This window comes from Haliotis rubra, unplaced genomic scaffold (genome assembly GCF_003918875.1).
Source record: "Haliotis rubra isolate DU_JTF1 unplaced genomic scaffold, ASM391887v1 Scf180, whole genome shotgun sequence".
NCBI classification, from domain to species: domain Eukaryota; kingdom Metazoa; phylum Mollusca; class Gastropoda; order Lepetellida; family Haliotidae; genus Haliotis; species Haliotis rubra.
The window spans coordinates 623,332-636,326 of NW_025765781.1; the positions used below are offsets into that span (position 1 = coordinate 623,332).

General features: G+C 36.2%; 2 protein-coding genes across 2 annotated transcripts in view; one reads left to right on the top strand and one right to left on the bottom strand.

Annotated features, from left to right (window-relative positions):
- Positions 1-787: 787 nt before the first annotated feature.
- Positions 788-11,040, bottom strand: LOC124273423 (serine/threonine-protein phosphatase alpha-2 isoform). The gene is made up of 7 exons (XM_046708687.1): positions 10,841-11,040; positions 6,681-6,812; positions 5,816-6,046; positions 4,271-4,375; positions 3,604-3,827; positions 2,692-2,826; positions 788-2,220 (listed from the first exon to the last, which is right to left on the bottom strand). The coding sequence occupies exons 1-7, from the start codon at positions 10,893-10,895 to the stop codon at positions 2,116-2,118; spliced, it is 987 nt and encodes a 328-aa protein (XP_046564643.1). The 5' UTR covers positions 10,896-11,040; the 3' UTR covers positions 788-2,115.
- Positions 11,041-12,509: 1,469 nt separating this feature from the next.
- The window catches only part of LOC124273424, a 61,537-nt gene continuing 61,051 nt past the window's right edge, over positions 12,510-12,995 (top strand). Inside the window, 1 exon segment of the mRNA XM_046708689.1 lies at positions 12,510-12,721. Coding sequence (XP_046564645.1) covers positions 12,645-12,721 — 77 coding nt within the window. The 5' untranslated portion in view covers positions 12,510-12,644.

The window sequence follows — 12,995 nt, forward strand, 5'->3', positions numbered from 1 at the left end:
TTTTACGAAAGCTTCAAAGGGATATTGCGATCTTTTGCCTCATGATCTGATGAACAGCTCACGATCCTCAAGAAGAAACGCTTGGTCTTACTGTACGCCCTGTGTGGGCGCATTTAAGTTAATGAAGTGCATGTATGCAGACGACCTTGCAAACAGGATATGTCAACAAGGGCTTTCGTGTGCAGGATTTTGAAGCGCATGCATTCTGGAGAGGACTTTGAAAATTTACACAAATTGAATCGTTGTTTGTAGATCTCCACCCTGTAACTGGAGGTTGGGTTAACTAGGAAGTTCAACATACCTGCAACATTGGAGTTAGCGATTGGAAATGTGTTTACAAATAATAGTGTAAAAGTGTCCTTGGGGCCGCATGTAGTCGGCGATCTGTAAATGTTAAAACGGTACCCAACTATACGAGGTTAAGCATCGCTCATATTTCCTTTCCACATTGCTAAACGTTGACCTCATCGATGACTCATGAAGACTTGTTGCAAGACCCTCCCCACAGATGGTTGTAACAGGATAACAAGAAGACACTGAAAGGGTATTCAGGGTATTCAAGTGACTTTGGCAATGGACCACCTTCAAAACATTTCACTTTATTCCAATTGCACATTAAGTTTATCAGAGACAGATGTGTTCCATCATAAAATAGTTTGTAAGGCTTATTTCCCAGGGGAATGACGGGTGTTACACCTAACAGTGCTTATTCCATTTCTATTGTGTTGATATCTTAAAGCGAAATGCTTAATGTTTAAGAAGAAAACTGACAAAACAAACCAAGTCATTACGAAACTACATTCATTTATTTTACAGTGTGAGAATTTCAGCTACAAAAGAAGACAAATGGACGTAATAAAATGGTAATGATCAACACAATTCTTTTGACTAACTGCACAAATGAATTCCAGAGACTAGTGATAAAATCTCTCTTCACAGGAACAGCAATTCACAGTAACCTGTAGCATTTTTCAGCAAATCTAAAATCACATCAGAATTTCATAAATGGTCTTCAAACTTATTATACAAGAGAGTAAGTATGATACATATAGCAGCAAGCACATTATGGTTGACTGAACAAATTGCAAAATTGACATGAACAGATTGATGTGTGAATTGTCATTCCCATTTCAGAGGCAATATTAGCACATAATCACCTTCAAAGAATGAGAAGTAAAGCGCAAAGACTGTCAAGTATTATTTGATGCATTCTCAGAGATTTTAACGACTGCCAATTACTTTTTGTTGTGGGTCTTCCTGGTAGGCCGTGGCCAGAATTCATTTGTGATAAATTACACAGTCGGAAGGTAAAACATGACCCATCGGCTTGCACCAGGACACCACAAAGGAATAGGACTGAAGAACAACCACAGACAGACAATAAGTAATTATTAAATAAGAAGTTCCATTTGTACAACAGGAGCGACTAAAAATTTATCGTCAAGTGAAATGAAGTCCTGTACAGCTGGTGACTTTGTTGTGGGAATGCTAGACTATACACTCTAAATAAAATACATACATAATCAAGTATTTCATATTGTGAGTGAACAAGGAGTTAAGGACATGACTGGTGGTTGCAGGTCGTTCAGTACATCGCAGGAGTGAAGTTCCGAGACCGCCATTAGACATAGGAGTGGTGAAAAGCCAGAACTGTACAGCACTGGTAAGCAGGGGTGGAGGCATGTCCATGGTATAACATGCATGCCAACACTGTTTCATGAAACAAAATTTTTATCAATATTTACAAAGACCATCCCGCTCACAGACTAAAAAATGCCCACCCAACCCACTTGATGCTCCATTAGAAAGTGGCAGCTGGTCTTGCTCGCTCAAACTTGATTCAGCCACAGCAGCCTGGGCAGAATATCCCCATCATCCTGGTAGCTACATCACAGTGCTCATCTTCCATCCAATATCAATCGGTGTATCACTGCTAACACACTAGCTAAGCCAGCTAACAGGGAAACGTGAGCAGGTCCATTAGTACACAATGTCAAGGTTGCCGTGTCTGAATCGTCGGCCGCCATCTGTCGGGCACAGATCAGCTGTCTCTGCCGGGTCTGTTTCGCAGTTTGTTTTTTTTACTTTTAAAGTTTAATCCCATTATTGACATGATTACATCTTTCCTTTGGCTTTTGGGGCTCCCCTAGGAGGTGTGACTGGTCGACCTGCATTTAATCCTCCGTATGGGAATTTCTTCTTATCTGCAGGCTTAAGTATCTGCAAAAAAAAGCAAGTTCAGATATGAATGCAAGAAACTCATAGATGTCAATACTCTCTGGAAAAGATAATTTCGTAGGTCTTTTAACAGTTTTTTCAATGCACTGGGTCTGACTGATCAAATTCCAAAATTCAAGTTCCAAACTACGGTGAGGCCTGAAGAATAAGGACAATTTTATAGATATACAACTTCTTTATTCTGTATAGGCGACGTTTCGACATAGATTCTAATGTTGTTGTATGGTGAAAGAAAGGTTGATTAACTACAAATTACAAGTCTAGTAATACTATTGCTATGCATTTAAGTTGTGCATTGGCTCAAGGACAAAATCTAAAATGTTTCAAATACAGGTATTGTATTCAAAATAAAACTAGGTAATAAATAACTCTACCAGAAACTTGTCACTATCAGAGGCACAGGTGATTAAAGTGTGAACAAAAACATTCCTCACAAAACAAATAGGGTTTTACCTGGAATGAGCACATGAGGGTCTCATCCACACTCATCATGGCACCAGCATTATCAAACTCTCCACAGTAGTTGGGGGCAGAGAAGAGTGTCACTAGCTGGCGCTTTGCAAAGAATTCATACCCATCTTCCACAACCTGAAAAAACAAAGCCATCAGTTTAATCACAGCTCTGATGTATATAACAACGACAAAGTATCAGTTTCCACAATATGGCTAATACTGAATTGAGTATTCCAAACAAGTGAATTGTTTCTGGATAAATGAAAGCATCAGTGGCGTAGCAAAACTGATCCAATTTGACCATTGACGATTTTTGAAATCAACACCCATGCATAAAGAACACAGAGCGGGTTGTTTTTTTCCAAAAACTTCGCATCACATTTTATATTTTGCAGAGACGTTTATAAACCAATGACAGGGTTTCAGATTTAATTTCAGGCATTAACTGACAATGTAGAAAAGATATTTGGGAATTTAGGAGTGATATAGAAGAATGTCCAATGAAAGGTATAATCTAATTAAGAAAATGTTATGCTATTTGTCGAAAACAAAATTAGTGATGAGGTAACAATTTATTCATACAGCTATCCTTTATCCTGCCAATATTTAGGTGGGTGAAAAGATGAATATACAACATCCAGCCTCATTCATTTTCTCACGGAGACATTCAAAGACTTCTACAAGGTCTGATAGGAGTCAAAGAGGATTGAAATCTATGGTTTCTTCAAAATTTCAAAATAAATAACTGTATTTGACGGAGTTCTGATTGACAGTGCAACAGGTCTTACAAAGGAGGCTACAGTATAATTCCTATATAATAAGTCAATCCCCCCAACAAAAGACAACCCATACCTATATAGGCAGGCAGGTGTAAGTGTCAAAAGACATTTTGGATACAAGGTTTGTACATACTTGATGAGCCCTGCATATAAGGTCCAAGTCGTGTTTGTGCAAGAATTTTGCAACAACTTCTGCTCCAAATGTAAATGACACGCCTCTGTCATTCTCTCCCCATCCCATTGTTTCCTTGTCTGGATCTGACCAGAGCAAGTCACACAATAAACCTTGGTCTGGGACGTCTGTTGGTCGCATGATTCGTCGGATCTGTTCCATGGACTGAAGGTCTGGACTCAAGCCTGAAATACAAATATAAATGTACAAATGAAAAAACAATCTCATTGTTCAATGGACGATGTGCAGTATCTCTTAACATTCCAATTTGTACTAAGAATTGTCTCCCCTTGATCATACACGACACCATTGTGCAGTCATAATGGGGTGAATATGGGTGAGGTGAAATTGGGTTTAACGTCGTGCTTGAGAATATTTCGCTCATATGACGACGTAGGGGGTGAATATGGGATTCAGATACCATGACAGCCAATCAAAGCAATGACAACTGAACAGTAGCATGCACTACTTAAGATCAAAGACTCAGTGGAAAGGATTCCTCTTCTCCCTTACATATTCATAAATTAAGAAAATATGGAAACAACTTTTCCTCCTAAAATGCAAAGCTGACAAAAACAGTTAAAAATATATTCATACCAAGTGAAAATCATGTTGACATGCCACATACCTCCATGACAACAGAAGATCTTCTCATCAATGATTGCAGCTATAGGTAAACAGTTGAAGCAGTCTGTAAATGTCTTCCAAAGTTTGATGTTGTATCGCCGCTTGCCTGAAAATACAAAGAATATGAAACTGTGCCTTAAAAGCTAATGTGAAAAGCAAATAAGAAATGTGTTCAATGTTATATAGAACTCCAAGTTGCGACTAAAATAGTGGCCAATGCAACCTAAATTTCAGTTTGCCTACCTCAATTTAGGTCGCCAAATGACTATCTTGAAACAATATCTTGTGGTGACTAAATTTGTTCTTGCTCATATCAGTAGACACAGAAGTTAGTAATTTAGTAGAAGTTTGTAATTTGGTAGACATTTGATATGCTTCATTCTCCAACTGGCATAGCCATGCATAATTTCTGTTGTTCAAATACTCAATGCAGCACAGCTAACATCATGCTAAATGATATTACTGAGTGCAGTGCACTAACTGTGCTGAACCATTTTGACAAGCTGAACCATTTTCAACAAAAGGATGATGACCATACCACGAAAGTTGTGAGAAAATTACTAGTGGACATAAATGAAGAAAATGTCAATGTCACTTTATACTCAGATTGTAAATTTAAATCGCCGAGCTTACAAAATTGAACAAAATAATGACTAGATGAAGTATGCATGTATTATATACAGTTCTAAGACTATTGCCATGAAATGCGCATGTTGTAATTGGAATTTCATTTAAATGCTTATAAACATTAAGAGAATTTGAAATGTTTTGGGCAACAATACACAAATAACCCCATGTACTGGCAGTGAGCAAACCCATTTGGTTTGTGAAAGGTACAGCAGATGTAAGCTAGTGCACATGCAGTGCATGACGATAAAATTGATTCCACGCATAGCTGCAAACACCTTGCTCAGGTCTAAAACAAAATTGCTGTGGTTCCGATTACCCGACCGACCCTTGAATTCTGGTGTCGACCATAATTTGTTTAAGCAGTATGAATGAAATAAGCTTTCAGATACAATTGTTTTTTCCCCGGCACCGACACACATCAGTCATTCTGATAGAGAAAGTCGACATGATGGCTGAAACCTTGATTGAATGAAACAATTATACATTGATAAATCTGTTATTAGTTTATACTTTACTTCTAAAATAAAATGTAAAAAATAAATAATAAAAATAAAATCCTACCTCCCTCCCTAGATTCTAATGGTGTAATCGGAACCACAACATTTTTTTTCATTTGGCCTCATAAGGCTCTGAAGTGGTTGGTGTAGCACTACACTTAATCATGGACAACCCGGGGCCCCTTCGCTCACAATGGCATTGAGTAAGTTTACGGTATGGTCATACCTCAAAACCAACTTACATGCTAATATAAAAATCAGTCAATTGTCAGGTCGGTGCTCAACTTATCCTTGCTTGCCAGTAAGTTACAGAAGTTTAAACAAGGAGGTATAGCTACAACAGAAATTCATTATAAAACCTTCAACTTTACTAAGAGATGAATGAATTACTAGCATAATATTCAGACAAAATAACTTACACTCATCATAGAATCCATATATTCTGTTAATGCTTGCACACTCATGGTTTCCTCGAAGAAGAAAAAAGTTCTCAGGGTACTTGATCTTGTAAGCCAGCAACAGACATATTGTTTCAAGAGACTGCTTCCCTCGATCTACATAATCTCCAAGAAACAGGTAGTTGCTCTCTGGTGGAAAACCCCCATACTCGAACAGACGCAAAAGGTCGTAGTACTGACCGTGAATATCACCTGAAACATTAATAAAACATTTCGAGTTAAGACTGAAGTAAAAAACACAATATTTAAGACTGAAATGATACTTTTCAACTGCATGTACAGTAAGGCTGTAACGATTCACTCGCATATTCGGTGAATCGAACCGTAGCCCTTCATGAATTCAATTCGTTATTCGTGGTCAACAGAACCGAATATTAACGAATATTTACAATTTTTTTAAGGGAGCATGTTTTACTTGAACCCTTGTGTACTTTTGGAAAGTGAGATATGCAAGGATTGAATATGTACTAGCATTGCAGTAGCTCAAGTCATGTTAGTTTGCCAAGGCCACACATGGTACTGTCGACTATAACTATTACATAACAAATTTGAATGTTATGAGATCATTGGTTATTGCTGTGACAAATTAAAACTGTCAACATGGGCATTCCATATTGTACATCAATCACATAACTACAATATTGTATTCATGAATAATTATTCATATTCGTTACCCAATATTCATGATACATATCATATTTGCCACATAGTCCTAATGTACAGTAACTGCTTATAAAACCATTGCAGATGAAAATATAAGAATGTGTTTTAACTCTTGAGTATATCTTGGCTGGATTTATTTGAACATACCAAACTATTTACTTACCACATATTTTCAAGGGAGCTTCAAGTTCCAGAAGGATAGGCTGACTTAAAAATATTTCTCTTGACTTTAAGCAGAGACCTCGGATTTCCGATTCTGTCAACTGGACATTTTTGCCCGGTCTTGATCCTCTTACTGTAAAGATCAAAATAAATAAATATTAGAAGTCAAAGAAAACAATATGGTCAATGTAAAAGATAATACCAATTTCAATACAGCAGATTGCTGGAACTTCCCCATGGAGAATCTAGAACAACCTTTAGGTGAAAGAGCCTTTAGAGCAATCCTCCAGCCACATCACAGTGGGGGACGCAAAGAAATGAGCTTCACATATTGCTCTAATTGGGGAATCGAATCTGGGCTTTTGCCATGATGAGCTAACGCTTTAAACACAAGGCTATATCATCCCTGACTTCATGGGCCAAATGTGTTTCTATTCCTGAAGGGAGAACAACCATGGATAAAATAAGGAATAAACAGTCACCTTGTCCCAAACATGTACAGTTACAACATATTATTCAAAATTTCATCCCAAATGCATTGCAACAAACATTCAGGTAAAGCCTACAAATTTGAAAACCACAACTATAATTTTGTTTTTGCAAAAACTATTTTCAATATCTTTCATGCTATTTTCAGATATCAATACATGATCAAATTGAATACCTGAAAACCTATCATAAATCTAAAATGTTGATCAGTTTGTTTCTAAACATGCTAAACCATTCCTGAAACAATACATATTTTAACAGAATGAAGTATACTGTATTTCATATCAGTTTTGTGCAAACATGGAAGATTTGAATTAACATGGCTAGCAAAATCTTTGACAGTGAAGTATAACCAAACTAAACTGTCCAGGGACACCGATATTTACAGAAAGGCATAATGACTGGTTAGAAGCCCATTTATGTCTTAAGCACATACAAATCCCATACAAATCGAAATAAGGATTTAAAATGATGATCAATTGTAATAAACATTTTCAATTAATCGGAATTTGGTTGTTTTAGTACAACACACCTGATTGAATTAAGTTAACCATTAAATTTGACTAATATTCACGAACAAACATGCACTCAAGAACGTAACACTATGCGCATTGTAATCTTTTAACCACTTTTATTGTTTAATTACAATTCCAGTGTCTTTCTTGCACGTGTGCATTTCATTGCATGACAGTATTAGTTATAAAAACATTAATTAGAAAAACCTGGGGAAATATCCTTATAATTGGTGATTTCATTAAAAATGTATATATTTCAATGATAATCGTTCACCTCAAGTCCTCCGATAATCGATAGTGGTTTGGGTTTCCGATTCCCAACACTACAGTTAACAATGCAAAATGACGGCTGCATATTACCCAGTTATGTTACAATGCAGACACCTATGATGGAGACAAAATGAACCAATTTACCTGTATGGCTCAAGACAACTCGATTATTTCAGTGGTTTAATGTGTCATGCAGAAAAAACATACATACCCATTGTCATAAGCAAATGATTGATAAACCTTGTTTTTCACTGAACTCAGATCAGGTACCAAGAAGGTCCATGATCAGGTTCCCTGACAAAAATCATTCTTGATAATTAGTGCCCTAATTTTTGCAGGATAGTATTAAAATGAACAAACAGCATTCATATACTGAACATGTTTCATTGATCTGAATGGACACAAAAGCTACATTTCTGTATCATGACTAGTAGCTGATAATACAGTGTTTCAAATAATTGTTGAACAAAGGGAATGTGTTCTATTATAGACAGGGAATGTGTTCTATAACACACTGCTATAGCAACAAAAAAGATCAGCTTCAAGTTTTTCAACTGTCTGCAGGCAACCATAACATTTCATCTTTACTAACGTTTTATAAAATATTGTTGTCAAACACTACATACTAAATAAAGGTTTAATAAAGTGTAAATTTTGTGTGTAGTGCCACGACCAACTGAACTGATGCCAGTTACTTCCTTGATCTGATTTCAATCACACTTCAGGAAACTCGTGACAGCTTTATCAGAGAACCATGTAGCTAGCTGCACAATGTAATGGAAGTTCGTTCTCATTTGAGAATGGACAAATTACACATTCACATTAACGTTGAAAGAAATCTCAGTGACAGTGAAAGTCTGCAAGCATAGCCAAAACGCACAGGAACCATACAAGATTTCAAGTCTGTAAAAGAAGACAACAAAAACATTACCATGACTGGGACGGTCGGGTAGCCTAATGGTTAAAGTGTTCACTCTTCATACCAAAGACCTGGATTCAATTTCCCACATGGGTACAGTGTGTGAAGCCCATTTCTGGTGTCCACTGCCATAATATTGCTGAAATATTGCTAACAGTGGCATAGAACTAAACTCCCTCACTATACATCCACGTTCATAAATAAAATATTTCCCCAGTTCTGATCTTACTAAATGTCACCAAATGGCATTGTATGTTCAGAAATGTCACCAGTCTCAGTCTAGCTCAGTTCATGTAGTTTCAAATACAAGTTTACATATCAGTTGGAAAGATTTCCGCCCCTAACTCACGTCTTTTGTCATCATTCTATGCTTAAGACAATGTATGAAATAAGCCAAAAATCCAGCCAGACATCAGGGCTGGTAACTTCAAAATGTTACCACCCCAAAATGGATTTAACCAGACCAAATATGGTGAATTTACTCAGATGTATGGAACATCTAAAAAAGATTTACCAGACCATCGGGCTGGCTAGTTGTAAATTTAGACCGTCCGTCAGAAATCTAGACCCTTTTGAGCGGTCGGACGGGCCTTATTTCATACACTGCTAAAGAATAGATGTTTTTTATTTAAAAAACACCTATACCCCAATAAACCTAACAATGGTAACTCTAAACTTAACCCCTAGAAATAACGATAATAAATTGGAATACATTTCAAGCGGGGTTACGGGCAGAACTCTTACCTATCAGTTTACCCATACTAGGACTGAGCATTTCAGCTTTTGATTCAATGACTTCAATTGAGTATCACTGCGAGCATTTCAATCAGAAATAGTTTTGTACTGATATAGATACATACTTCAGGGAGCAAAGATTAATTAGAGCACCAATTACACTATTGTACATTGTATGAAGACATTTTAGGCAGTCATCAAGTTTGAGGAGACTTTCTCCATCACAAAATTGGAAAGTTATCTCAAGGACATATTTTTTAACAATCAGCCCATGTCATTGAACATGAACAAATCTGACATGCTGAAATAATGCATCGTCTGAGAGGGCCCTTATGAAAGTATCAACACTAAACGCCATACAGCTGTTTCCACAGTTAGTATGTTACAACAAGGCAAAATCACAGTGGTCTGTAAATAAATCAATTAGGGACACCACAATTCTGTTATTGACATTATGAGCAAACATCGACACCATTAAGGGTACCGTCACCTGAATAGTTAGCAAGTCAAGTGTGAAGTCAAACTAATTTTAATAATAATTTCTCTTTGTACAATATGTAACTGGGGCAGGTTACCCAATATGTTACTCAAGGAGAATAGGAGTAAGGTTTACAAACAATTAGTCATTTTGAAGAGTGTTAGCAATGCATGGCTGACAATTTATAGTCTTCTTAACATGGCATTTCTAATCTTCAGTATCTGCCAAGTTTTATGCACCATAATGCATAAACAGTTTGAAACGTCACATGTAACAATAAAGGCTGAAATAACTATGACGATGATTTTGCACTTTGATGGGTCGCAATATGACACTTGGGTAGAGATTTTGAAACCCAGTTCCTCTATCATCTACGAGAATCGGTCATAAAGTGAAAAGAACACCAAGGAACCTTATAAAACCGCAAACATGTTGTAGCTATCATAGTCTTGTAGTTGCTTTTTCTAACACGTTCTTCAGACAAACATAAATCGTCAAATAAGGAGAACATTGTCAGACGTCTCCAAATTTGTTAAAATGTAAACAATCAACAAAGCCATTTCAGTTTAACAATGAAATATTAGCGTGCAGAGTAAAACATAACTGCACCAGTTTTGCTAAGGCTTAATGACACTAAAGCCTACTACGTTGCTACACATCAAAAGGCAGAGTTTGTTCGTCATCTATATATTCTTTGTATCTTATTATGTTGAGTATCATCCCATTTCTGTAGCGGTTTACGCGGTATTACTCACCTTCTAAAAGCCGTGCTATGATGCTATCAATATTTAATTTGTCTGTATCTGCCATCACAAAGACTTCGCCTATCGATGTGTTGGAATTTAAGATGTTTTTATCCCTTAGAAGTCCCGATGATGACAGATTTCTGAAGTGAGCCCCTATGTCAAAATTAGCAAAGAAAGATGGCGGCCGTTACGAAGGGCGTATGAATTCCATTTCCGTATCAACAGTGAATAGTCTCGGGACTATTTTCTTCGCGGTTACAAAGCCCTTAATTATTTGGTTTCAGCAAGTTATAAATACGCTTCAGCCCTAAAATATAAACACTTTAACTTTGCAATTGCATTAAATTAAAAACAAGTTTCATGCGTTAATTTTTAGATGCTTATTTGCCAATTACAATTTCTTTGACTATATAGTACCGGGAACACAACTATTCTAAAGGCTCGAATGTCAATAAGTGCAGTAGAAGTAGAAAAGTGATTATAAAACAACAAATATATATATAACAGAACGACAAAATAAATAGTAATGATACATGTGTAAATAGTTGGGATATTACATTAAAGACATAAATTTAAGAACAGAAACTTTCAAACATGAATGAAGTTGGGACATTAAGAAATACGATCTTGAATTTTTAAGGGAGAGCAAGAACTTGTTGCAAACTGTAGTGGAAATGTAAAGTGTGTGTTTTTGAACAGGGCATGTATCAGGTACAATATTCATACTTGTTTGAAAATGAATGAATGGGCGAAAGGAAGAGAAAGAGGAAGGAATGTGCTTTGAATGCCGCGTCACATATCAATTCTTTGTCTTTTTACAAACATATTGAACTGATATACGAAAAAAAAAGACAGAACCAAAGTGTAATGTTGGAGATATAACCTTGCACATATCTGATGATGGTAAAAAAATCTAGTCTTTATATTATATTTTCGACGTTAAAACCAACAACTGTGAAATATCGTATATATGTATTTTAAAATATTAAAATAATATTTTTACCTTATCTTTTTAACTATCAACTCTAAAACAGTCGCACAAAAGCGAAAACATGTTCATGTAAATGAATCTTCCGAATAGATTTATTACCGAAATTAGTTTTGTAACATTAATAATTTCTGACATACGTAAATTTGATATCTAGGTAAACCCATAAAATACTGGTCCCTGTTTTATTTCAATATTATCCATGGTATGAACTTCTCAGCACATCAGATAGCTATGGGATACCTTCCCGCCAAGCACGCGTCCAATAAATGGCAATTTGTATGATACACCCGAGGCGACAAGTATTGATCAACTGACATCAGTATTACGTAATCCTATCTCGTTGTGATGATGATCTAATAGAATGCCCACGTGATTTTGTTCCGCACCGCATATTTAGCAAAGAAAACAGGTTAATGATTCGCCTCCTTTATTAAATTAGATTCGTATACAATTTACACACCTGTTTGCAAAATTTTATTAATTGTGTCAACCATGGATTTGATCTTTTGGTAAAAAACATTAACAACAGCGTCATAGCTTTTTATTTTGATGGAATTAAAAATGGATGATAGTTGGGCTTGAATTACATTGATTCCGAAAAGAAACATACTTATGATATTATGTCAAGGGCACCTGTTATGCTGTAAAAGGTAGCGGTCGGGTAAATAGTATATATGTGATTGACAATAATGGAACTGTGGGTAATAATGGCCGCCAAGTTCATAGTTAAAATTTAGATGACAACATGAATTATGGTTTGGGGATGCATCAAATAAGAGGACAGTATACTATTATTGGATATTTGAGAACATGTAGAAAGAAATGGGGTTCGTTTTGACTTTAGAATTATTTCGCCCTAAGCGGAGACATGTGAACGAGGATGGTGATAAAACGGAAAGGTGAGTGATAGCGGTTTGTTTACATCGTTTCCCTGCAAAATACTGCAACAAATAAATCGCGAAGAGTAAAATAATGACCATACGTGTTTAGTGCATGTTATCAAATAACAGATGTGAATTATTTTAAGGCGTTATATATGTCCTGACAGTTTTTATATTCTCGGATTCGTGTTCCGAAATTGTGGCCATGTGGAGAACAAACAAGTTGTTGCATGTCATTTTTTCCAAAAATCACTGATTGTCCATCGATGACATGCACCTGTTTGATTAAGCT